This window comes from Brienomyrus brachyistius, chromosome 7, assembly GCF_023856365.1.
Source record: "Brienomyrus brachyistius isolate T26 chromosome 7, BBRACH_0.4, whole genome shotgun sequence".
Taxonomy (NCBI): domain Eukaryota; kingdom Metazoa; phylum Chordata; class Actinopteri; order Osteoglossiformes; family Mormyridae; genus Brienomyrus; species Brienomyrus brachyistius.
The window spans coordinates 17,673,019-17,699,449 of NC_064539.1; the positions used below are offsets into that span (position 1 = coordinate 17,673,019).

A 26,431-nucleotide genomic window follows, 5' to 3' on the forward strand; every position below is an offset into this window, starting at 1 on the left:
TACAGGGGCTCCTTCATGCAGGTGCAGGTGAGAGAGGAGCCTGGGTACAGAGCTGGGGGGGGGCGTGGAGGGTGCTCTGGGTGCTGTGCCCCCCCAAGCAGGACTGTGCCGTCCCGCGACTGCAGCCGAGCGGGGAGTCTTACACCTGACATGTCAGGAGGGTCCCCGGGTTGTAAATTACGAAGTGCAGTTCCTGACTGCTGAAAAGCAAAGCTGCCTTGATTGTTCAGCTCCGGGATCGAGTTTTTAGAAGAAATAGGCTCTAGTTTTTCCTTGTTAAACCAAAGCTGAGGTTTGAGCATCAGATCTGGCTTTGACAGGACCGCACAGGGCCGGGACTCTGTGGACGCGGCGGGTCTGTTGACATATCGTGTGAGACGGCTGAACTGTAACTTGCAGCTAAGCGGCTGTTGTGATGCGTGACCTCATCCTGGGGAAAGTTAATGTTTGCCAGAGTTCACGGCCTCTTCAGTGTCGCTGGGAGTGTTTTGCAGTATTTTTGACAAGTCGGGCTCCCGTCGGCATTTTAACTCCAGCGAGTGTAATTTCCCGGCGCGGGGCAGGATGCATTGGTGTCTTGTAGATGAGCCAAGACCTTTAACACTCCGGTGATAAAGCCAGAAGCTGTCTCACGCTGAGCCCTGCGTCCCGTTCTGGCCTTGGAGAGTGTAACGCTGGCTGGTCCCAGACTCCGGCGCTGGGGGTTCACCGGCGTTTCGTTTCCGTCGAGCCGTGGCTGGAGAGCCTGACACTCGACCCTCATCCCTCCTCGCGGTTTTAGTCATTTGTCTCTGAAACGCTACTGAAATTCTCTCGCTTTCGTCCAGCATCAGTGGCTCTGTAAAACCCAGGATTTCCCTGTCTGCCTCTAACCCTCCTATTGTCTTCCACGTTGTTTAGGGCGATTTAACCCCAAATCCCCCATCTGCCCCTTGCGTGGTTTCACTTTGATAATTTGCAAATCTTAATCCCCCCTTTCTCTGCCAGCCAAGGTCCCACAATCCCCCTCTCCTGTATGCCACCTGCATATGTCGGTCTGCCAGCTTGCAGAGTTTGCCCAACATCGCCAAACTACGTTGTTTCGGCGCTGAGGTGCAGGGGGAAGCCCAGCTTGGCCCCCGCTGGGGATTAATCTCTTCCCCCCAATGTGGGGGCATCGGGCCGGTCTGCTCTGTATGCCTGAATGGCAGCTCTTTGTTATGACAGCACAGTTGTTCTCACCCGAGCTGTGAGCGGTGCTCACGCATTTGCCGTCTAAATGTGCATGATGTAAATCCCCCCCTCTGTGAGCTTTTTCTCTGTGAGCAAAGCCTCTTTGGGACTGTCACTTCCTCAGGGTTTCCAGCGTAAAGCACCCACTAACTGGATAAACTCGGCAGTTATCCTCGCCTAATTAGCTTTTTTATAACGTTACAGAAACGCCGCTTTACTCGCACTGCCAGGAAATGTTACACTTGCGGAATATATAACGAAGAGCTGAGTGCGATGCTAAGCCTCTAGATAAACAAAGTGATTTTACTGTCTGCTACCAGCTTCCTGGCAGTGAAATCCTCCTTTGCATTACAAAAAGGGTCACATATAAGTATTAGCTACTAAAGGTGTATTATGATAAAACAGAAACAGTTTCATTAAGTCAGCAGAATACAGCAGGCTTGTTTATGCGGCTGAAACAAGCACTAAGAGCTGAAGCCATGAATTTTATCTTGGATTTCGATCTTGCGGACTGTTCCCTCCAGTAGGTGGCGCTGTGGTTCCCGTCATCTCCCCCGCACAGGTGCAGCTGGCCCCATTTCTGGGCTGTCATGCGGGACGCTGCACTCGCTCGTGTCCCTGTGGCTTCTGGTACTTTGCGAGCAGATGGATCGTGGGTGAGCTGCGGGTTGCTGGAGTGGCAAGCGGCAGAGGTGTTTGGATCAGGCCTCCAATTCCTAGAGAGTCTTTTGCTTTTAAAAGACAATCAGGCTATCTTTGAACTTTGAGAGTCTTACGTTGCATAAAGTGCTAAAATGGATTCTGTCGGGTGAGTTTTTACTGTGTAAGTACCCAGACTTGTACATTGACCCCATCCGTTCACACGTTCTCCAGTTATAACCTGCACAGGTTAGAAACTTTATCTGTAAGATTGTGGGCAAGTAATTTGTACAATGCTGGTCACAATGGATGCATTAAAAGTTAACATTCAGCCGGAGTGATCCTCTACATGCTTCCGCCGTGTTTTATTGTCAGGAATGTGGAAAACTGGTTATGGGTTTTGGACTCTATCTCAGTGTCGTGACGGTTGGCAGACAGCTTGGCTGCACCACCCAGGATGCATTGGGGGGGGGTGGCTCAGTAGGTTAGGGCTCTGTACTTGCTATCGGAAGGTTGCCGATTTCAGTCCCGTCTTCTGCAGAACGGTCACATCTCCGTCGAGTCCTTGAACAAGGTCCTCAACCAGCCCGCAGTGCTCCTGGTGCCAAATAAATGGCGGAGGACCTGTGCTCACATCCCAGGCTTTGCTCTCAGCTGCATATACATCCTTGTGTGTGTAGCAAAGGAGAGCTTGATGGGATATGTGAGCAGAAGCATTCTAATGTACTTCCAATGGCAAATAGAGCCTCATTTCAGCTTCCTCAACTTCTACAAGTTGTTTCCATGCTTTTATGGAGATTTTATGGACGTTAATGTTAGAAGGGGCTCTGTGTCCCCTCGTCCACCTTTGAACCCACCTGACTTCAGGGTGGAGATGTCTGGACAGCGCACCTCTGGTCCAAAGTCCATCTCTGCCACTGACCGCACAGATACTGCATGACCAGCGAGGCCAGGAACTAATTCCAGCACTGAATGGGAGGTATTCACACTGGCAGGCAGATCAGAACCCTTCAGGTGTTGAGCCGTCGATGGAAAGCAGAGTTCAAGCAAGTAGCAGGTAGCTAGGAGTGTCATTGTCAAAAACACTTTCGATAGGAGAAAATTATAAATAAGCATTATAACATTAAATGTGTTTATACGACGATACTGACAAAATGATATCAAGAATGCATAGTACGCTAATAACTAATCAAATAAAATTGCCGGATAAGACCAGATATTGATTCATTTGTTGGCTAAATGGTGTGGGTAATTTGCTAAAACCCTTGAAGGATAAATCTTTCAAGGATGAGTCTTCTGTTTTCTACCGCTGAGGTGGCGATAAGGGTGAATTCCTCCCCTTTTCTTAGGAGAAAGAAAATCATTATTCGGAGAAAAATTAATATTGGCTTTTCTGGCGAGTGTTTTGCGAATAGCCAGCACCTTCTGTGCTGCACGTACGGCATCAGCAGAAAACAATGACATCATGCGTGGTGGAAAGTAGGACGAGGGAGTGATGTGGGCTGGAATCGCCTGTGGAGCAGCACAGCACACAGTGACCTCTGAACCCGGGGGGGGGGGGGGGGGGGGGGTCCGCCACAAAGTTGGGGGTGCAATGTGTCAATTACACAGATTTTTATAACATTTCGACCCTGCATTTTTAGGAAGGGCACATGTTAACGTCCTGTGGTACCCTCGTGACTGCCTCTATGTTGACAAAAACTAAGGACATCCAAGGAGTGATTTGGGCATCGCCATGACGACTGCTCCTCGTGAGCCTGCCTGTGTGTACTGCTGTTACCTGGGCTCTCTGATCTCACTACAGAATCAGGCCACGCCCTCCCTTTCCAATCCCAGAGCTATGAATCCCTCCATTCTCTTTTCTTTTTTGCTTTTCTCTCCCCTGTGTCCTACTGAGCCTCTCAGGAAGCTACAGCTGGGTGGGGAAGTGACACGGTTGCCTAGGAACGGCCTGCCCGCTCTACCCACTGTGCTTCCTAAAGGTTACTGCCTGCCTTTGCCAGGATTGTTCTGTGGGCAGTGGTGCTGAAGGGGTTAATCGCTGCATTGACTCCAGAGGATGAGCAGCTATCAGTGTTGGCTCCGCCCCTCCCCGGCTCACTGCTGCTCCGCCACCCTCCCATCTGCACATCGCGACGGCTCCGCATGAATGAAAGTGATATCTCAGCTCTCTGATAGCATCTGCCCAGTCGGCCAATGTGAGGCGGCCGTGCCTGAGCTCAGAGCGGTGACATCATCAGCAGCCAATGGGCTCGCATGGTGGAGCTTGCTGCAGCTTCGGCGATAAGGCGGGGGGGGCGGGGGGGGTGGCGGGTTGGGGGCTGTGAACATGACTGATACATTCCTCACGGAGATGGGGGTCCACACTTCAGCACCCCCGCCGACATCAGAGGCATTTCTCCTTACAGCATTCCGAAGCGTTTTCGGCAGGCTGACGGCTGGCAGGTGCTTCCTCCGGATCCGAGAGGAAAAATGGCCCACAGCCAGACACGCAGGTCCACCTGGCGCGTGCAGTGAAGCTGTATTATTTATGTGCAAAAGAATGGAGGCGGCAATCCGTGGGAGAGATTTTCGTGCCCTGTTTATTCATTTTAATCAACAAGAAATCATTTAACGCAAATGAAAAGTTGAGCTACATGAGGTGCAGACGCGTGTCGAACGCGTAACATTCTCTTGTCCATCGTTCAAGGTCCCAGCAGCAGTGATTGTTCTTGTCCTCATGTCCGTGTTTCCCGGAGCCATTTTCACTGGCGTTCTCAGCTCCGGCTGTTAACCTGTTCGTTCGCCGTTGTACCGCGTCAGATATTAACCAGGCCAAGAAGTGTTTGCTCCCGCTGGCCTGTCACTAATGCAGTGCGCTCGCCGGTTAATGTGCACGGCGGCCACTGATTCACGGAGTGCCAAGGGCCTCACCATCACCCCCAGTAACGGGACGTGTCCCAACGTCATTGTGGTTATATGATCTGCGACTTCCATGCTGTGTTTGTCTAAAGGAGAGGCTGATCTGACTGACTAATCTGAGCAGTGTGTTATTGATTAAATCTTTTATATTTAAATTTTCACCCCATGTGCAGTGATCTCTCAGGCGGACTGATTTACAAAACCATGTTCGATCTTTGTAAGAATAAAACATAAAGGACTCACAGTGGGGGTGGGAGTTATCTCGAAATCTTTACTTGCTAAGGAATTACCCCAAGCAATCACTTGTCCAATAACAAATCATGACCACTAACCACCTCAAACAATGTCACCCCGTTGGTGTTTTTGACCCTTAATTAGCAAATGCTTACAGTAACATACGTCTGAGAAAGGAGGGGCAGTCATCTCTTGGCACAATTGGACCTTGCTGGGAGGGTCCAACAGTGAAATCACCCTTCTAGCGCTGAGATTTGAGCCTAGGACTATCCGATCACAGGCGTGGCATCGTGATCCACATGCCCGTCCCCTGCACACCTTTATGAAACAAACACTCGCTCTCCCTTCTTTTTCCACTAGTTGAAGGATAAATATCATTTTGCATTGACTCATCGAGCGCTTACTTGGAAGCAGCAGTGGGTCGGAGCTTTTTGCCGCATGCACGGGGGTTGAAAGCGGCCCAGCTGACGTCTGCACGGTAACAGGCCGCTTCTCACACCGCGCCTGGCTGCGTGAGGAGAAGCGAATGTATCTGCTACATCTGAGCAGGGTGTGATGTGGCAGCCGAGGCAGACACTCCAGCTGGGCCATTATCCATCATTCTCTGCGCCTCTCCGCACACTTACTTCTCTTTATGTCGCTAAAACATTGGCCTTCTTTTCGTAGCGAAATCCTTCACGCAGTTTTATTGGGTTTTCTTCTTGCCATAATCTCAGAGAGTTGTGTTTCAGAGCTTCGTTCATCTCCAGCTGACATTTATTGATTAATCCATTTAAGATGTCTATAGGAAACAATTCGTATTTCTTCAGATTGGCTTCTGTCTCTGCGTCCGCCTTTCGGTGTTGTGTAGGCAGCGTTGGAAACATCCCATGCTTTTCCACATCGCCGTGGAAACTATCATGCCTGCTCCTCCTTGGTTGACTGATCGGGTTGGTGTGGTTATGAATTCGAGACCCTCCGATCTATAAGAGCAATGACCTCTGACCTGAAAGGCCTGCAAATTGGCCATTACTAAGGCAGCCCTTTGAAGATGAGAAGGTATCACAGGTTATATGTCACAATTGGCTTTCCTGTTTCTGTTGGCTGTCTGCAACACTTGTTCTGTCCATGGGCATTTTATAGCTTTACAAATCCAAAAATGCTAATTGATAATTAATTGCAGTTTATGTATTTATAGCTGAGCATAAGTGGATTTTCTTCACACTAGTTTGATATGGATGTTCTTTGTTAATGTTGCTGAGCAGAGTTAAGAATGGAGAATCCGGCCTCATCCAGCTCATTTGCCTGAAATTGCAGCCCCATTGGAACATTTCGAATTGCTCAGAGTGTTTTTGTGCTGAGTGAATTTGGGGACACAAAAATGCTTCACTGGTAGGGACCCAAACAAACATTTTTAACATCATTTGTTATTAACTGAAAAAGGCTGATTGTATTCATCAGTGTTGATGCCTTTGCGCTGGATGTGACTCACGATGGTTTGTGCTGCTGAATCTACTGACTGACAGTCGTTCATCTCTCTGTTCTTTTTCACTTTCTCTGTCTCCAAACTGTGCCTTCCTGTCTGCAGCCTTGGCTTTTTATATTAGCAGACACACGCCTGGAACATATTGCCTGCAATGAAATAACATTTAAATGCATGATTTTTGGACATAATTACAGATGAATAATATTACATTTTCACAAAATCATTTTGAGAAATATAAATGATTGAACTAAAAATGCGAGCATTTATATACCTCAGCTTCACCACAATGGCTTTGAAGAAGCTAACAGCTTCTGGTGTAGTGCAGATCGCAGTGCGTGTCTGAGCAGATCGCAGTGCCCGTCGGTGCAGACCGCAGTGCCCGTCTGTGCAGATCGCAGTGCCCGTCTTTGCAGATTGCAGTGCCCGTCTTTGCAGGCCACAATGCCCGTCGGTGCAGACCGCAGTGCCCGTCTGTGCAGATCACAGTGCCCGTCTTTGCAAGCCACAATGCCCGTCGGTGCAGACCGCAGTGCCCGTCTTTGCAGGCCACAATGCCCGTCGGTGCAGACCGCAGTGCCCGTCTTTGCAGGCCACAATGCCCGTCGGTGCAGACCGCAGTGCCCGTCTGCCCATGCTTATCACCGGCAGCCCAGGCTGGATGTTATGACCAGAATGCGGGCCAGATTTTTGCGAGCATGACCAATCAGAGGGCCTCAGCGAAACAGACATGACAGTGTGCTGGGGAGAGACCTGGTAACGAGTGTCCTTCCCTCTCATCTTGTCATCTGCTGCTTGGTGGCTTGGTGGAGGAGGGGCGGAGCAGCTGAGCTCTGGGGAAAGTGTTTTGCCATGACTGTCCCCTCCCCCCAGACCTCATCACTGGCACCCTCTACTGGCTGTGTGTGGAATATTACATCAGCAGCCAGGTTCCAATGATAATAAGGGTCGCCATAACAATGCACCTCCAGCTGCAGTCTACTCCACCCTGTGGGGAGACCAAGGGCACAAGCCCTCTCCTGGCGCGGCTCCAACTCCCCGGCTGCCCGCCCCCATCAATATTCATGGCCTGTTTGACCCCTCCGGGCAGGTCAGCTGGAAATAGAGTGACCTCATAGTGGGCCTTTCTGTGTGATGGCTGATTACTTCTGACAGGAAGTGTTCACTGATGAGTTTATCAAAGTATGAACTGTCCTCCCTCATATTTAATTGATGTTTAATCATAAGACTGGCGGTCTTTGGTAATGAATAAAGATGACCTACATCCTTAAGCAGTTTGATATTTTAGAGGAATCTCTTGACTTTCTACTTCACTGAATGCTAAATGCACTCTAGTCTTTGTGTGTAATGTGCTGAGGAAGATGCTGATGTGTGTGTTTGTGTGTGTGTGTGCATATGTGTGTGTGCATGTGTGTGTGTGCATATGTGTGTGCGTTTGTGTGTGTGTTTGTGTGTATCTGTACATATGTGTGTGTGTGTGTGTTTGTGTGTGTGTGTGTTTGTGTGTATCTGTACATATGTGTGTGTGTGTTTGTGTGTGTGTGTGTGCGCATGTATGTGGTCTCTGTAATAATAGCATTTGTATTTCAGGCATCCATTATCTATATGTGTGACTTCATTGATTCTAAAGAATTATTATGTCATTACTGCACAGGATTACATACTGGGACATGCAATGTTGTCAGATGATTTAAGTTACTGAGTATCTATGAACTGTCTGATGAAGCATCTGATTATTTAGAAATAATGCAGTGATTATACCCCAAATAAATCGCAGATGTGAAGCATTTAGTGTTCCAGATATTGCCTATAATACTGTACAGTCTGTGATTACCCTTCAAACTGCTTTTTATTAAGCTGAGGCGCTGTGTGTCCCTCCAGGCTTCCGTACGCTTCAGATGAATGCCATGTGTGTCGGGAACAAAAGTCATGGATGCAAAGAAGCAGCTTCTGGACCTCACCGTCAGTATCCATTAGACCAGGCGTGTCCTCATCTCGCTCGGGGGTGATGTCCAATGGCAGGGGCGGATATTCTGGGATTTTCTCACTACCTTTCATTTCCTAGTTCTCCCGATAATGTCTCTTTCTCCAACGCAATGCAATTCCATTCCTAAGCACCTTTATGTCATTCAGTTCTGTATTTGTTTTAGCTCTAGTACTATAATTCTTGCAGTGCTGTTAAACTGTATCAGCGCCTGCAGTGTGATTTTTGCAGTGGGGGAATAGTGGGGGTTTCTCTGTGCTGTGATGCATATTTGTGATGAATGACAGCTTTTGGCGTTGGACAAAAGAATGGAATCACCTAACGGTGTCACAATATCAAAGACCTATTGTGGAGTAGGGCCAGGCTGCGCCTTCAAGTCCTTCTTGGAATGCTGTCATACGAGAACTTATTGTAGTGCTATATCATCCCATTCTTCCAGAAGAAATCTCACCAGTTCTTTGCACTCTATGCCTCAGAACCTTCCATGAGGTTTCAGTGGAGCTCAGCTCTGATGTCCACGGAAAGCACTCAGCTTCATCCCGATGGTCATGAAGCCACTCTAGAATTCGTTGATCAGTGTTTATGGAGGCATTATGGTCTTGTGGTACGAGAACAGCGTTTGCACCAAAGGTCCATCTGCTCCTGTAAAATGGTCTCGTACCCCTTGGCCGCCACACCGCCATGCACAGCGATCATGTGACCCCGTGACTCCCATGACGTGAGTGTCCATACGCTTAGAGCTGAAGGCATCCTTTGGTTTCCTCCAGAAGTAACCTCTCCAGACCCTGTAAAAAGGGTGAGAGCTGACTCATCAGAACATATTACTTTGTTCACTGCTCAGGGTTGCAGGTTTAGTGCTTCTTACACCAGGTTATCCATCTTCGTGCACTGGAACGGATACAAGTCATTTCCAAATGGAAGCCTTGCCATGAATTCTAGCTTTAGTCAAACTCACAGCATGCAGGTCTTTTTAAACTGGGTCACTCACAGAGGTGCTGATTCAGTCCTGATTCAGGCCATCCTCCATAGTGTTTAGCTGCTGTCCGGTCTCTGTTTGTCTGTCCATATCAGTGAGCTTTGGCTTGCTTTTGCTGACGCAGTTTGTTTGCCGTATGCTATTCTGATTTCTGAGACTGTTCCTCTTGGCCGGGGTGGGGAGGAGGATTATTGTGTAGGCTGTCCTGAAGTACAGCATACAGCCCCAGCAAACAGTTAGTGTCCATGCTGATGTCAGCGGAGGGCACCCAGATCAGTCAGTCAACCCCTGTTTTCCATGCATAAAATATCTTTGCAGATTTTGTGACCGACACACCTGCAATTTGGGCAATGATCCTTCAGCCTCCTTCGGGAACATCTCATGTTACTTTGAAACCTTGTATATCACTTTTTCCGCTCTGAAGCTGACACATAATCTTAATGGGAGTCCATCCCAATATGACTCACCTTTGTAGCTGTGTTTGTAATTGCGATTTAGCTACTTCAAAGCTAGAGTTCTTTTTCATGTTTTGTTACGTTCAGCACTCATCTGTCACTTTCATGATAAATTTTCAGATGACTTTTGCTGTTTACCTTAAATCTTTGAGTCTTTAATCTTACGCTCTGCTTTATGAAATATTCTGGTTTGTTTGCAAAGCTTTATTTTCGCATATGCATATGTAGGGTTTCCGATTTTTACCGTAGCTGTATTTTATTTACAGCTTGGATGATTTAAAATCAACTTTTTTATACTCATGCATTTCTGTGTTATGTGCAATTCTGTGTGGGGTTTTCTTGTACATGTTTTTGTATGTGTTGGGTTTCCTAAGTAGGTTAGGACGAGGCTAGGAATGTCAATAGAATATTACCTCAATATATCAATTATAAATCACCCAAAGCTGAAAAATCACAGATACCTGCTTTTCTTCAGTATTTCTTCAGTGAATCAGTATAAATGCAATCAGAAATCGTGAGAACTATTCTGTGCCAATTTAAGACACACGTAATCGGCCTCAGATTGTATAAGAAGGTAAACCAAGCATAAAACACGATTCATAACCTGATAATGTCTTTTCCGGCTCCTATGCAGATATTTTCTACCCAGTTCTGGCACCCTGCTATACTTCTTCAACCAGCGTTACTTACATTTATTCCATCCATCCATACAGAGTGATGTGGGAGGGGTCTGGGCTTCTCCCAAGCGACATGGCATGAGAGGCAGGGTGAGATCTCTGCCCTTGGACTGCAGGGGGAGTCAGGACGGCCCAGAGCAAACCAGAACAAACCAAACCAGAGTGGGGGGAGTGGGGGGGGCGGGGGGATTAACAGTTGGGTCATTCCATTTTTGGGCAGTTCCTTTGTCTGATTAAAAATACATAGATTACTGCAAAAAGGAGGAAGAAAGTATGGCCCAGTGGCTTGTGGGGGGGGGGGGGGGGTATTGTGACCTCAGAGCATGTGGGTGTGTTGATTCTGCATATTCTCGCCATTGGTTTCCTATTATAGCTAAAAGTGAAGTTTGGCTGAACTGATGTCTTTAAAATGCCATTTGTGTGTGTGTGTGTGTGTTTGTCCATCTGTCTGTGTGTCGTTTGTTAAGCTTGGCACCGCTTCCTGGATAAAACCTGCCTCCTTCCCTCTGCTTCCTGGGACAGGCACCAAGCTCACTGTCAGGAGCAATTCTAGGATTTTTTAAGGTGCTGGACATACGAGGGGCTATAATTCGTACAGAGGAGCCAACCTTCTCATTAGCCAATGTTCTGTTTTAAAAGCGAGTGACGGGGAGGGGCACTCCGGGGGCCAATCAGCTTTCTGCCCCTGTGGCTCCGCCCCCTGCATACTCCCCTGTAAACTGATGGATAATTATGACTACATCTATTATTATAACTATTAAATTTGATTAAAAAAATATGGGAAAACATTTAAAGACTGGGAATGCATATGCAAACCTTAAAAATCAATAGTCAAACTTAATATTCTTCTGAACAAATTAGCTTGTGCATCTAAACACCTGAGAAGTTGATTAAGGGGCTAATGAGGTGAATAGCTAACTGTGCACAGAGACAGAGGCAGTGTAATCAGGAATCTGTAGAGGGCCCTACCTGCTCTGAGGCCTTTGAGCGTAATGGTACAGTTGGCTAGCAGGCTAGGTGGACGGTTGATGTGATCCCGCAATCACAGCTCACCGACGTGGAAATGCAGAGCTGTTGGGAGCTCAGAGCCCTGGTGAGGCAGCAGCACATGGATTTCCTGGGACTGCCGTAGGGCGCTGCAGGACCGTGAGGTGTTAGGGTGCTATCCCTGTAGCGAAGCATCCTGTCCTTCTGTCAGGCGCAGACAGGCGGGGTGTCGCACATGGTACTCTGCGCAACCCCTTCTGTACCTCTCCTAGCTGCTTATCTATCACTCAGATCTGGAGATTGCCTTTCAGCAATTATTTAGTGGTGCCGTCCATGACTGGCATTTCTGCCAAGCCTCTGCACTGAAGGCAATTTAGATTTATTGATAAACGAACCATTTTTCCCTCTTTTCTTGTGAGAATCCCTTTGCAGGGAGAGCAGGGATTGGTCGGTTGTACTAGCGAATACATTCATTAAGCAAAATGGCTCTTTTTTTTTTGCAAGACCCAGGTGGCAGTTTTAGTCCAATCAAACAGCTAATGATCCGTATGTCCGTCTTTAATAGACGTTTCTATCAAAACGGCGGAACGCACCTGATGTTTTTTTACGCAGACAAAGAGTAGCAGCCAAGCCTGAGAATGCTCTCGCTGGTGGCTGAGCGTGAATGTTGGGTTTGCTGCCTGATTTATGGTGCTGTTCACTGCGGTTAACATACCCAAGCACCTCCCCTCTGCATGTGCTGAGGTGTTTTTGCAGACTTGTGTTGTTCAACAAATTGGCCACTGGCACAAGAATGAGAAAGAGGAGAGCTTGTGGACTGCAGCAGGCTCTGTCGGGCCGGGCCGGGCCTGTGTCGGGCCAAGCCCAGCTAGGAGGACTCTCTTGTATGTTGTGGGCTGCCTGGGCTTTTCTGTCACAATGGGCTGTTACCATGGCAATCTCCCAAGGATGCACTCCCAAGGTTCCGGAATTGGTGTGTGTGAATGGCAGCCCCTCTCCACCTCTCTTCCTCTCTTTCTCCTTGCTCTCTCCTCCCTTTGACTTCATGCGTTTTCAGAGATCCACACCGCAGGCTGTGCATTCCGGTAGTCAACTATATTCAATTCAGTTCATTTGAATTCAATTTTATTTACATAGCGCTTTTAACAACAGTCATTGTCACAAAGCCCTTTACATATAACTGGGCTGAAATATAAAGGGTCACACCACATTTCCCAGGGAAGGCGAGACACTGGACTCCAGGCTCTGATATGGTGTAGGAATAGGGTTGCCACCCATCATGCTGGTGGTTCCTGCAGTGTACAGTGATTTCAGTTGAATAAGCTGCACTGATTGGTATATAAGAATGGTTATACCTACTCTTAAAAACCTTTGATGTCAGTCAAATTTGTGTCCAATATAAGGAAGCCAGGAAGATAAATCTTTGTCATAAAACAATGATTGAATTAGGCTTAATTAACATTTGCCAGTAATGCAGTTTCTTCGTTTGTCAAAGGCTGCAAACAGCTGTAATTAATTTGCTTTGAGATTATACATGAGATTCATTCGAAGGAGCACAAATAATCAAAACAATTTAAAACGTTGCCACACCAAGAAATGAAAATCAGCAAACACTTAGTTTCCCAGAGATGAGGATTAGGCATCTTCTAAGCCCCACTAGGGGTGGGATTTACCAGGCATTGTCAAGTCGCTGTTTGGCTGGACTAGACTGAAAGAGTTTTAAACAGGTCAATGCTTGGTTAATTCCAACCAACCATGGGTTTCAAATTTCGGAACCTCAAATAAAACATTCTTGCGACAAGCGCACTCTTTGGAGAGGTAAACCAATCTGCGGGATGCCAAAATTGTAGGACAAAGTGTGAGGGGGGGGGGGGGTTATCGGCACCTCCCAGGAGATAATGGAATGGCAAGCAAAGCAAGGCAGAAAAATAACCACAGGCTTTCAAACTAAAATGAACAAAATGTGAACCCAGGAGAACTGAACCATCGCTCCCAGACAGAGCAAACTTACTTTGTAATAATCACCAGTCGATTTCAGAGGGGCTCGTCCCTGACCTCAATCCTCCCTCGAAGCATCCAAGTTCCCACATGTCTAACAGTCTTTATTTTATCTCTTATTTAATAGTGATATCTTTCTAAGGAAATTGCTACAAATGTATATCTTTACAAATTCAACTAAGCTATGTATTCGCATGCTTAACGCTGGCTATGAAGGAACTGATGTCCACACAACACCGTGAAACCAAATCGCGAAGTGATACGAAAGATTAATGCCCCCTGAGTTCCCCTTGGGTGGCCCCTCCAAGACAGGAAACCGATAACTTGGTGCTTGACCCGGTACGTTTTTATTGCTCACTCTCTGTTTTTACACCTGCCATGCTGGGCTTGTGGCATCCGATCGAATCAGAGTGGAAGCAACTGCAGGTTTACACCCTATTTTCCCTAGGCAAGGCAAACAAGAAGCCCGGATCTCAATTAGTATAAGGAAAGATGTGCTGAGTGATCCTGGGAAAGGAGTTTTAATCCTTTCATTAGGCTGTCACTACGTGGGTCCAAGAAAGTAAAGGCGTCTGATTGGTTGGACCCACCTCCCCTATAATCTGATTGGTTATCGCTCTGAACCAATCATTTTTCCATCTGCCGTCAGAACATTTTTATGTAAGTGAAACTCCCATGAGGTCACGGACTGATTCTCCTTTTATTTCCTGTAGCGGTATGGTTGGTTTTTCATCGTAATTGAAAGTCTTTTCCTTAGGCTTGATAAGCTATTGGACATCATTTTGCTCCCTTTTCTGTCATTGTTGACAGCCTTCCAGGCTGAAAATATAGCGGGAATTAAAATCAGCGTGCCGCCTGACTGAGGAATGCCAAGGCAGTCTGCTAGGTGTGATGGTGACAGTAAATCACAGACGTGGCGTTTCTGCTATTCCCGGGGTCACTCGCCTTCAACTGTGACACACGTAGCAGTTAGGAGGACAGAAGGAGCCCTGAGCTCCACTTGATATGTCCTATTTAAAAAGTACAGTAATCTGACTGCTTGCAGGTGTTGATGTCTTCCGACCGTCCCGCCATCAGACGAGGTTCTCTGTGAACCGCGTCTTTATCTCCGCAGATGATCCTTTGAGGTTTGGGTAGCTAATCTGTCTTCCTGCAGGCCCACATGCCGTGCCGGTTGTCACTACTTGTCATTGGTTGAAGATAGTGGCCTCACCCTTCCTGCCGGGTGGCAATTAAGTGGAATCCACAGTCGCTCGGATTCTCCGTCTCCACCGCCGCCGCTGTCAGGCATAAACTGTCACCAATCCGCCATTCGGATGGCAAATCCAAGGCACCGTTTCTACTGTGGTTCTGGCAGCGAGATTTCTGATAGGCCCGCGGGGAGCATAACTAGGCAGAGTGAGGAGCGGAGGGGCAAAGACAGCTAATGGGCATCTGCACGCCATCGATCCGTGTAATAGTGAAGCCTTCGCCCCCTACCCTGTCACCGTGAGCCGAGCCTGGCTTTGATTACCATCCGGTAACTGTAAGTATTTATAGAGCCGCAGTGAGAGGCGCTCACACTAGGGGGCAGACGTGGCTCTCTATCTCAGAGCAGTCTTCCACTTCACTGATCCCGCGACTGCACACCGGTATAGCTATTGCTGGCTCTCGCTGTCACAGTTAAGTCACCCGGGTCACATGACCAAACGCGAGCAGTCTGACACTAAGTACGTGTCAGCACATGCTGGAGCGCGGTGCTCGTTGCTACATCGGCTTTCTGATGGAAAGGCATACAGGAAGTGTGCAGGTTCATCTTAAGCTGTGCGTCCTGAAGCTGGGGCTCTGTGGCTCAGCAGGTTATGATGTCGTGGTTGTGATCAGCTGCCCATATTTTCTCCAGGGACTGTCTGACTTTGTTTTCTCAAAAGAAAAAAGTACAATAGTGTGCAAAAGTCTTTGGCAGTAAAAAGTAATGAAGTTTTAATGATCCCTAAAACCACTCCGAAAATTACCCTAGCGTCTGCAGCAACCGCCGACAACATCAGTGTATTTTTTGACTTGATCACAACTTCGGAGCAGTTTGGCTAATCAGTCGCACATTATTTATTCTATCTTAAATAATTAAGTCAGCAAGTGATGAAATTTAACAAATACATGGAACCGCTGAGGTGCCCCTGACGAGAGGTGACAAGCACTGTCGTGACGAACGAGTTTCCAAACCCACCTTTGGTCATAACAGTCATCGTCCGTCATTGGTTCAGCTGAAAATAAACAAATAAAGTGACCAATGAAAAGAGGGATGACAGCATGGTAATCTCACCCATCATGAATTCACTGCTAAAGAAAATATGGCATTAATCGTGTACATATTTCGCTATTAAAAAGTCAGGGTTGATATTGACTTTGCACTGGCAGTCTGTGGGGAGCGCTCACCAGGGTGCATTTCCGCTCTCTCTCTCTCTCTCAGTTCTCCAAGGAGAAGTATCTGCTGGACTCTCCGCCTGAGAAGCTGAGGCGGGAACTGGAGGAGGAGCTGAAGCTGAGCAGCAGTGACCTGCGGAGTCATGGCTGGTACCATGGCCCTGTGCCGCGGGAGGTGGGCGTGGCCTCTTTGCACGCACACACACACACACACACACACTCCATATTAGCAGGCATCATATAAAGCATTGATTCCCAACCCAGTGCCTGGGGACCCCAGGAACCGGGTTGGGAACCAGTAATACCAGTAATACACTCAGTGACAAAGAAAAGTTAAGCACCCAGACGATGTGGTGGGAGCCCTCATGTGTCCAGCATCAGGTGATTGTGTCATCTGCATGTCCCACAGCCGGGCGATTGCGCTATACGACCATCAGGCCTCATGCAAACCCACAACATGACCCCTATCAAGTGCTGGTAATAGTCTTTAATGCGTCTACGAGGCGTCCTCTGCGTCTGGTGACTAGACCTGCCAGCTCCTTGCAAATCGAATCCTTTACACACCCGTCGCTGGTCTGCACGTGCACCGAATTACATCCAAATCGGGCCTTTACTTCTGGGTGCTTAACTTTTTTTGTCACTGAGTGTATAAAGGGTGACTGATTCTTACGCATCATAATACGGTGATTTGCCTTCAGCTTACAGTATCTACCTAACTAACAACCCTCACAGAAGGAGGTATTCCAAAAAACCTGGAGCATAAACATTATGAGTGTATTTATCATCCGATTGTCTTGCCTAAATAAACTTAAGTGTGGATTAAATGGATCTGCTGAGAAAGCTCTTTGTTATGGTGTATGGAGATGGTGAGATGCGTGGTAGATTATGCGTGGTGTTTCTGTTATGTATTAGAATATGAAGAGTCCGTTACTATTGTAGGTTTACTATCCTAAATCCACACTGATTACCGTCAGTTGCTTCATGGGAATTGGCTTTTAATCTATGAAAAGCGTGGTTTGCCTCCGAATTGCCTAAGATACGGCCAGATATACTGTTGAAAGGGAAAGAAAAGACATTTGCATTTTGCGTGTGAATCAAGAGCGACGCATGAATCATTTCAGGCAGCTCAATCCTGCTGGCCGTTCTGTGCATAAGAGCCGCGTACCAGCTGATCGAAAGGGATGAAGGGAAAAATGACCCTACAATGTTATTCATCAGTGTCTGTCTGCTCTTTGTGGCACGAAGAGGCCAGAAATCTTTGATGCATTTTTCCAGCTTAATCCTTTTTGTGGTTGAACACTATCAGCATGAGCACGTCTGTGACCTTGTCAAATCTAAAATATTAGGCAGCACCTATTTTATGGGTGTCAGGTCAATGCAAGCATTTAAAAAAATAATAACTGAACTTCTCTTGAGTAGCTCAGAAAACTCATAATGAGGAATAGCTCTTAAATTAACATCCATCCATCCATCTTACAGTCTTTTATTCCATCCAGAGGTACTGGGAGCCTGTGGCAGTTCCCAGGCAGCAAAGGGCATAAGGCAGGGAAACCTGGATGGGATTCCTGTGGCCTGTACTACATATGAAGTGGGGTTCCTGGCTTATCAGGGTAACTTGTTGGATTTAAGGCTGTCTGGGCAAAAAGTGACCATTTAGACCATTTAAACTGTGGTACCTTAAATCTGACAAGTTACCCCGATAAGCCAGTAACCCTGTTCCGTAGTACAGGCCACAGTCCATTGCAGGGTGTGGACACAGACACACATGCATATACACAGGAGGGTATACCTTACCTTATGGGGACATAATGTCCCCACAACGTGATTAATACCAGTTTTTTTCCCGTATGGGGACCAGTTTCCTGGCCCCCATAAGGGAAAACTCAATGTAATAAAAATCTGTGACTGCAAGGAAAAAACTAAAAATGCAAAAACTATTTTCCCTTGGTTTTATGGTCATGGTTAGGGCTGGGTAGGGTTAAGGTCGTCATAGTTAGCGTTACCATATTTCCATAAAAATGAATGGCATTATGGTCCCCATAATACCCTTTTTGGTATTACGGGCACTCTATACTTTTATAGACATATGCAGTTAGATGAAATTTGGCCATAGTGTGTGTTTGTGTGTGTGTCTTTGTGTGAATGTGTGTGTATGTGTTTGTGTATGTGTGTATATGTGTGTGTATGTGTTTGTGTGTGTGTGTGTGTGTTTGTGTGTGTGTATGTGTGTGTATGTGTTTGTGTGTGTGTTTGTGTGTATGTGTGTGTATGTGTGTGTGTGTGTGTATGTGTGTGTGTGTGTGTGTGTGTGTGTGTGTGTGTGTGTGTGTGTGTGTGTGTGTGTGTGTGTGTGGGCCTTTCATGTTGCACAGACAGGAAAAATGACTTCGGACAGCTAATGAACACAGACGGGGATTGTCTGCTTTGGTATTGGTTTGCCATCTGCGGGGATCCTACTCCACATTTGCATAATATATTCATACTCAAAAAGGAGTAAACAAGGAAAGCCACACCACCCCCACGCCCCCCAACCCCCCACAGACCCTTTTTATGAAACACTGTTTTGTTACCATAGCAAAATGCTCCCACGCAGTTGTTCAGCCAAATTGCAGTTCTAGCTCCCTCTATTGGTAGAATAAAAATCAACCCTACAATTTCTTAGCCTGAATAGACAAAGTCACTTGCCATGTACTTTATAATGGGCATTGAAGAGCAAACATTATGTGATCAAAAATAATAAAAGGTTTTTTTTTAAGAGAGCAGTCTGTATGTTCTGTTCTGTTCTGTCTTTACAAGCGGAATCAATATTTGTAGACTCTCAGTGTCCATATACTGCACGTAGAAATCGATGAAACTGCCGGCCTTAGTGTTCTTAGTGGAGCCGTGTGATTGAGGAGAGTTATCCCTGATGCATCCCACCCCCCTCTGCCTCCTGGCCTGACCCACGTCTTCGCCTGTCAGGTGTCGGAGACGTTGGTCCTGAGGAACGGTGACTTCTTGATCCGTGACTGTCTGACCAATGCGGGAGATTACGTCCTGACCTGCCGTTGGAACCATGAGGTGCTGCACTTCAAGATCACCAAGGTTCTGATCAAGTCCAGCGAGTCGCGCGTCCAATACTTGCTGGAGCAGGAGAGCTTCGACTCAGTGCCAGCCCTGGTGTGTTCCTACATGAGCCAAAGGCGACCCGTGTCCCTGCAGAGCAGTGCCCAGATCTACTGCCCCATCAACCGCACCCTACCGCTGCGCTACCTGGAAGCCACTTTTGCCCTGGCCAATGGCAGGAAAGGCTCCAGCCACTCTCCATCCAACCAGAGAGGGGCCTTTATTAAGAGGCGGAGCGTCACTATGACAGATGGCTTGACAACGGAAAAGATCATACCTCACAGGTGAGTGCAGGACTGTCTGATGATGACTGGGGAGAGTTTCTGGGTTTTGAAGATCGTCTCAGCTATTAGAGTGCTAATCAAAGAGTCTACATCGACACAGACACTACATTTAGATTTATTTAAAGGCTTTTATCCAAAGCAACACAGGTGAGGTAGATAGAACATTACAGCCATACAACTGTCAAGGAGTCAACTGGGGTAAAGTGCATGCATGCAGCTAGACTGAGCTTCCAACAAATGACCAGTGAAAAGTGTGAGTTGGCAACGGAGCAAGAGCCATGGCGTATGCTACAGAGAATTTAGCGGGAAGCTAACAGACAGCTATTCAAATCAAAGAGAACCGCAAAAATAAGAGCATTCGCGATAGGCAAGAGAACAGCGGAGTGATCACAGATGAAGACGGAGCAGGTCGGTGCTCAGAGGCATTCTCGAAATAGCCGAAATAGTCGTTTCTTGCAAGTCAAGAAGGATGCTGATGACCGGATGTGGCGCAATGTAACACTGATGCGTAGGAAATGAAACGCAGTATCTTTCATACCTTGAAATGTAATATGGTTTGATATGATTTAGTAACACTGGAAACAGTGTCTACTGAGGGAGAATGTATATTACACTGTACAGTGAGCCACTGTTGGATTACCAGATGGGCACCAACTTTCTGCTGAAGTATGGGGTTCTGTGGGCCTGAATGTAAATAACAGGCATTCATTTATAGATATTTATTATTTCTGTGGTAAATCTATTGGTACAGCTGCTGGAGTTTAGATGCCAGTAGGCTAGTATTTTGCTTCCTGGCCCATCTGAGCCCAGACAGTATTTCATGCTCTATATAAGACCGAGACTCTCTTTGGCGACACTTGTGTTGTGAGGGCCGGCGGACACAGCAGAGTGGAGAGGGCTGCAGGTGGCTGGTGATGAGTTTAGCACGGCCTATCTGGGTCAGGTCACGGATTCAGAGGAACACAAAGAACCCCCCCCCATTTCATCCTGTCCAGGAGCACAGTCTAGGACAGCATGAATCCACCCGTAATGTCCTCTAGCTGATCTTCGCGTCTCTTGCAAACTCACTGGTTCGGGGACCATGGCTGGAATCCACAGCACTGTGAACGACATTTGCTACAAACCAACAGACCTAAACATTTAGAATGTGTAAAGTATTAAGAGCAAGGTCTTTCAGGCTCCCATTGGTGATCTCATTGACAGATGGCAGTATATCATTTAATCTGCGGAGGTAGATATCGGGGGTGAAATAGCTCAAACAGTTTTTTAATCACATTTCTTGCAACGTCACCGCAAACTCAACACAGTCATGCATCTGCTGAAACCCAAGCTTTGCAATAATGATTTCAGCTCTGACATAATGTCAGCATTTGACAGTGTTCTTCATAGGTCATGCAGGGCAGCTCTCCAGGACAGCTGATCCCAGTCTGTCACATTGTTTTGCCTCTTTGTCTTCTCATAAAAAGCAAAAAAAGTTCCTTTCATTTTTCTGGCAAAGTTCTGCAGTCATACCGAATGCCATCCATCCATCCATCCATCCATCCACCTTCCAGGTCGTGCCTGATACCTTTTATCAAGAATGAAGAGCAAACAAAGCCGACTTTATTTCTCTGTACGTTTGCTAGCCCTTCCACAGTCCACCATAAGGAGGCGATGAGGAACTGCGCCCTTAGTATGGACCAGATCCAGGAGTTTCGCTGCCCTCTCTCCCCTGTTGGAGAAGCCCCCTTATCTCCAGCATACAGCTCAGGTGAGTTATGTATCCAGGCAACAAGATACATCATCGTTTCATTCATATCAGCCCTGTTTTGTATTCTCATTTCAACACAGTTTTGGAGATAGAGTGGAAAGTAACGAATAATAAAGATGAAGGAAGTCAGGTGAGCGCTGTGTGATTTGTGTGCGCCTGTGTGCCTCCCCTGCGCCCTGCAGTTACCAAGCACAGGAACACCGCGGGGGTTAAGGTGCTGGAAGTCGTGCCTTCATCTCCCGTCCTCAGGCGCTCCAGCGAGCCCCAGCTAAGCCCCTCCTCCAGCACCAGCGCGGCCCTCCAGGAGCTGGCCTCCGGCGGCCACCCCCCCACTGTCCACGGCTACCTCTCCGACGCGGCGGGCGGCAGCTACTGCGAGCTCCACCCCACCCCGTCCCCCTCCCCAGCACCGCCCCCCAAGAGCTACGTGGAGCGCCTGCGCGTGGAAGAGGGCCGGACCGCGCCCCCTGGCAAGGAGGATGGGGGCGAGCCCTTCACGGCACCCCTGGTGGAGACGGTCTCCTCCTTTAATCCGAGCAAATACCACTCGGCACTGATGGGTGCCGAAAACAAGCCCCTGGAGATGGGGATCCTGAAACGGGTGAAGGAGTTGCTGGGAGAGGCAGATGCCAAGATGGCCGCCAAGCACATCACCAAGGCCGACTGCACGGTAGGCTGCTGCCACGCTCCCTCCCGTAGGGCGGGGCCTCTGCCTGAACGGGCGAGCATGCTGGGAAGTCATGACAGGTTAACTATTTCAAAAGATGACATCATCATGACCGGCTTCACTCCCAGGCGAACAGAAGAAATAGAACAAGATAAATTATATATTAGAAATAGATACTGCATTCAGCAAAGGCAGACGGAAAGCTGTTTATTTGGCCAGTAAGTGTATATTTTCTAGGAGAAAAAAAACACAATTTTTCATTACAATATATGAAAATGAACAGTAAAAAAAAGCCACAGGACTTTGTTCTGTTCTCCAAAAAGTCACTGATATCTTGTTGGACAGCTAGATGAACACAGCTTCGGTTCCCAAACCTCTCCACAGGGGCGCCCCATCCAATAGATGTATCTGTCAAATTTCACCGCCAGCCAGGAACATCAGAGGGGACTAGAGACCCCGGCAGATTCAGGGGGGCCTCTAGCACTTCACAGGGCTGCTTGTGCACGTAAAATTATATGTGAAATTTTGTCAGGGAGGCCAGAATTTCGAACTATGCCTCTTCCACTAACTCAATTAATTAACTTAATTAGTTAAATAATTTTATGATGTACTGATGAGCCAAACATGCTGTGCTAGTGGTTGAGTTAACAAATACACTGGAAATAAAGCAAATGATATGATGACTTTGGAGGGTTTAAAGTGACTAAACTGACAGACAAATATCATAGTCTTACGCAAACATGAAGATCATTTAAGCATAATTCTCTTTAGCAACTTAAGGCCTGTATGTATACAGCTTTTCCCGGGTATAAATGTCACATGTCATGTCAGAGGGGGACAGTAAAGACACAGAGCCATCAGCAGTAGCCCGATGGAGATCTCTGTAAGTGTTTTTGGACGGCCCTGCCTGAGCATATGTGGCAAGCCCCTCCTGCTGCGCAGCCAGATAGGCGCAGATCTGCGCAGCCATACGGCTTCCCCTCCCACTGAGCCCGCGTCGCAGCGAGAGAGAGACCGCTCAGCTCTCATGGATATTTACCCTCCCCCGACTGAGTCTGACACCCCCCGCCGTGCTTTTATTAACGGAGACCCACGGAGCCGCGTCTGTCCCCGGAAAGGTCATAAAGGCGCGCCGAGCTGATGGATGGTGCCGCGTAACAGTGCGTGTAACTCATTACCGTCAACGTGTGGCGTGACGCGTCCACACTAATTAGCACCCAAACGGGACTGGGCTCAAAGGTGGGAATATCGAGCAGTGCATGATGACGCTGTATTTATGGCAAAAAATAAATGATTCCATGGGCAGCAAATTAATAGCCAATTAAGTTGCCCGTTGCAGTTTAGCATTGAGAAAAACAGCATCTCCCTGTGTGGTCTGCAGGTTGCTAGGATACTAGGCGTTACCAAGGAGATGCAAAAGATGATGGGGGTAGGCTCCGGACTGGAGCTGCTGACTCTTCCGCATGGACAGCAACTCCGCCTCGACCTACTGGAAAGGTAAGAGGCGAGGGAGGTCGATTTGGTAACACACTGCAGCATAATGTGCCACAAGGTAACACACCACAGTGTAACGCACCACAGTATAACGCATTGCAGCATATCAAACTGCATGGTATCATGTCACAGTGAAACGCACTGCAGCATAATGCACTTGAGCATAATACACTGCACCGTAACACACCACAGGGTAATGCACTGCATTCATAATGCACCGCAGTGTAATGCATGGCAATGTAATACCCTGTGCTGCATTATGCAGCACAACACACATTGCAGTGTAACACATCACACAACGTAACCTACCACAGTGTAAAGCATAGAGCTATTATGCACCACAGCATAACACACTGCAGTGTAACGTATCAGAGTGTAAAGCATGGTGGCATAACACACCACAGTGTAACTCACCACAAGGTAACATACCACAGCATAATGCTCTACATTGATGATCACTCTCTCTGGAGCATGTCCACACACTGCCAGAAATGTCCATTGCCAGTTGCCGTAAATTATATGAAATTGCCCCTAGTTTGGTCAGTGTATATATTTCATTCAGCTTATTCCTTATTCATGATGAAATAACAGCAGGTGAGGGATTGGGACGACAGCACCCCCTAGTGTAACAGAGAGGCGGCCCCACTCCCCTTCCAGGTTTTATACCATGTCCATCATGGTGGCCGTGGATCTGCTGGGATGCACAGGCAGCACTGAAGAGCGGGCCAGTCTCCTGCACAAGACCATCCAGCTGGCTGCTGAGCTCAAGAGTGGCCTGGGCAACATGTTCGGCTTCGCCGCAGTGATGCGGGCACTGGAACTGCCACAGGTGGGTCATAGGGCAAGGGACCGTCCGTCCGGACCGGGAAGGACAAGGCCCCTGGCGGCTGAGCTTCCATCTTCCCTCTCAGATCTCGCGGCTGCAGCAGACCTGGTCAGCATTACGGCAGAGGCACACAGAGGGTGCCATTCTGTACGAGAAGAAGCTGAAGCCTTTCATGAAGAACATGAACGACGGCAAAGGTGCGGCGCCGCTGGCTGCTGGGACCTCCTACCAAAATCATGCAAAGTTACGCTGAAGCTGTGATCGCATCCAAGTGCCCCCCCCTTGACTGCTTCTTTGGTTTGATCCATCCCAGAGAGCTGTGCCCTTTCCAACACCTCCTTTCCTCACATCATCCCTCTGCTGTCCCTCCTGGAGAAGGGGGTGGTGGTTATTGAGGGGGCGGAGCCATGGGAGAGCACGGAAACGGGAGTCGACGTGGTGATGAGTCACCTGGAGGCAGCACGTACCATCGCGCACCATGGGGGAATCTATTGCACCAATGCGGAAACAAAGCTGCAAGGTAGAAGAGTTTCCTGTCTCCATCGCTGTACAGCAGTGTTTGCCAATCCAGTCCTCAGGGGCCTGCAGACAGTCTACATTTTTGCTCCCTCCCAGTTCCTGGAAGCGAAAATGTGGACTGTTTGGCAGGGAGCTGGGAGGGAGCAACAAAGTGGACTGTCTGTGGGTCCCAAGGATTGGATTGGCAAGCACTGCTGTAGTGGATCTTGTCTTTTTTGATAAATATGAGCTCACAAATATGGGCTGACATTAAAGTATGTGTTGTGGACAGAGTAAAATCTCACATGAAGGGAATTTGCTGGAAGGTCACCTCCATGTAGATTTTTGTTTCATTCTTTTCCATTAATAACTAGCTACGCCAAGTTATTGATTGCCATGAGCCAGGGCTGGATAAGTGCTATGGATGATGAATTGCATTTCACAGGAAATACAGATTCCATATTTAACCACCGATTAATGCATTGGAGCTGAATGCCAGACCCACATGGTCTGCACCTCCTTGAACATATTCATTTTGTGTATGATATTTTTCACCCTGAGACTAACCCTCTGTTCCTGCAGGCTTTCAAGAGAAAGAAGACTTGCTGGAGGTCTTCTGCACGGAGTTCCAGATGAGGCTGCTCTGGGGCAGCCGGGGAGCTGAAGGTAGCCAGGCCGAGCGCTATGAGAAGTTTGACAAGGTCTTGACGGCCCTGTCCAACAAGTTGGAGCCACCAGTGAAACACAGTGAACTATAGTGGCAATAGAGTGCTTCCATGTGGCAGAACAGAGCTACTCCCCCCTCATGTGCCCCTGGATGGGTCCAGTGTCTGAGATGGGGAGCCCAAAGACAATATCGACTTGTGGCAAAAAGAAGCAACTTCGGAACTGTTTTGTATCCCTAAATGAAGCAGAAAGAGTCAACGTCTCCATTGGGAATAACATTTATCTGTCTGAAAGATCGACATTCAAGTGAGAGGGAAAGAGGAGGACAAGACAAGAATTCCTGTAAATACTGTATACTGTGTTCGAGTTTCATCCGCCTGTCTCCGGAACACATTGGGCTGTGCGTACTCTCGTCAATGCTCTCAAAGCATTTCGGCATTCCTGTGCTCGTCGGGGGGGGAATGCATTTCATTCGCTTCTGAATCCAGGCCTGTCAGAACCAGGTGGAACACAGTTTATGCAGGATCAGCGCAACGTTCCCTCAGAGAAAGAGCACTGCTCTGTTGCAAGCTTGCATGGGCTGCATTTGCCCCCCCCCCGCTGCGATACGGCTTGCCGGTTGCTGTTCCTGATATAGCCCTTACCTTATACATGCAGACACACGCTGACAGACCTCAGAAACTTTGAATGTATGTTGCCAAACTTACTCTGCGCCTCTTGGGCTTTTCTGATTACCATTTCACACGGTTCAGGGTTCTGTGTTTGCTGTATGGAGCTGGATCTTATTGGCATTCAGAAACTCTGCTCTGAACAGCTTTCTCTCTCTGCTCTTCCTCCGGCTTAGTTCTAGTAGTATGTTTACCCCACATGTGACCCAACTCCGAAACTTGCACAAAACAAATACTGTTCTCCTGTCTCAGGATCCGCCTCCCCGACCCCCCCCCCCCCCCCCGGAAGTGTCTCGTGTCCCCTTGAGTTCATTCAAAAACCTTCTTCTGCCCTGCCTGTAAATGATGTACAGTTTATTATGATCCATTCAGCCTATTATAATGGTGTGTGTGTTTTTCCGAAGCCTGCGTGGGCATTCCATTCCATTACACTCCACTGCATTCCACTCCATCCATTCAATTCCACTCCACTCAATTCAATTCCACTCCATTCTACTCCACTGCATTCCATTCCACTGCATTCAGTTCCATTCCACTCTGCACTC

General features: G+C 47.8%; 1 protein-coding gene across 3 annotated transcripts in view; it reads left to right on the forward strand.

Moving 5' to 3' along the window:
- sh2d3ca (SH2 domain containing 3Ca) overlaps window positions 1–26,179 on the forward strand; it is a 39,453-nt gene extending 13,274 nt beyond the window's left edge. Inside the window, exons 1-10 of one of the 3 annotated variants that reach the window (XM_049020696.1) lie at window positions 1–27; window positions 15,975–16,103; window positions 18,890–19,317; window positions 20,943–21,067; window positions 21,250–21,737; window positions 23,116–23,231; window positions 23,886–24,057; window positions 24,140–24,251; window positions 24,368–24,574; window positions 25,135–26,178. The exon at window positions 1–27 is cut by the window's left edge and continues 242 nt beyond it. In XM_049020696.1, the coding sequence (XP_048876653.1) occupies window positions 1–27; window positions 15,975–16,103; window positions 18,890–19,317; window positions 20,943–21,067; window positions 21,250–21,737; window positions 23,116–23,231; window positions 23,886–24,057; window positions 24,140–24,251; window positions 24,368–24,574; window positions 25,135–25,310 (1,980 nt within the window). In that variant the 3' untranslated portion in view covers window positions 25,311–26,178. Of the gene's footprint in view, window positions 28–15,974; window positions 16,104–18,889; window positions 19,318–20,942; window positions 21,068–21,249; window positions 21,738–23,115; window positions 23,232–23,885; window positions 24,058–24,139; window positions 24,252–24,367; window positions 24,575–25,134 lie in introns of all 3 variants that reach the window. The other 2 variants (XM_049020695.1, XM_049020697.1) reach the window with 2 other exon arrangements.
- The last annotated feature ends 252 nt before the right edge of the window (window positions 26,180–26,431 follow it).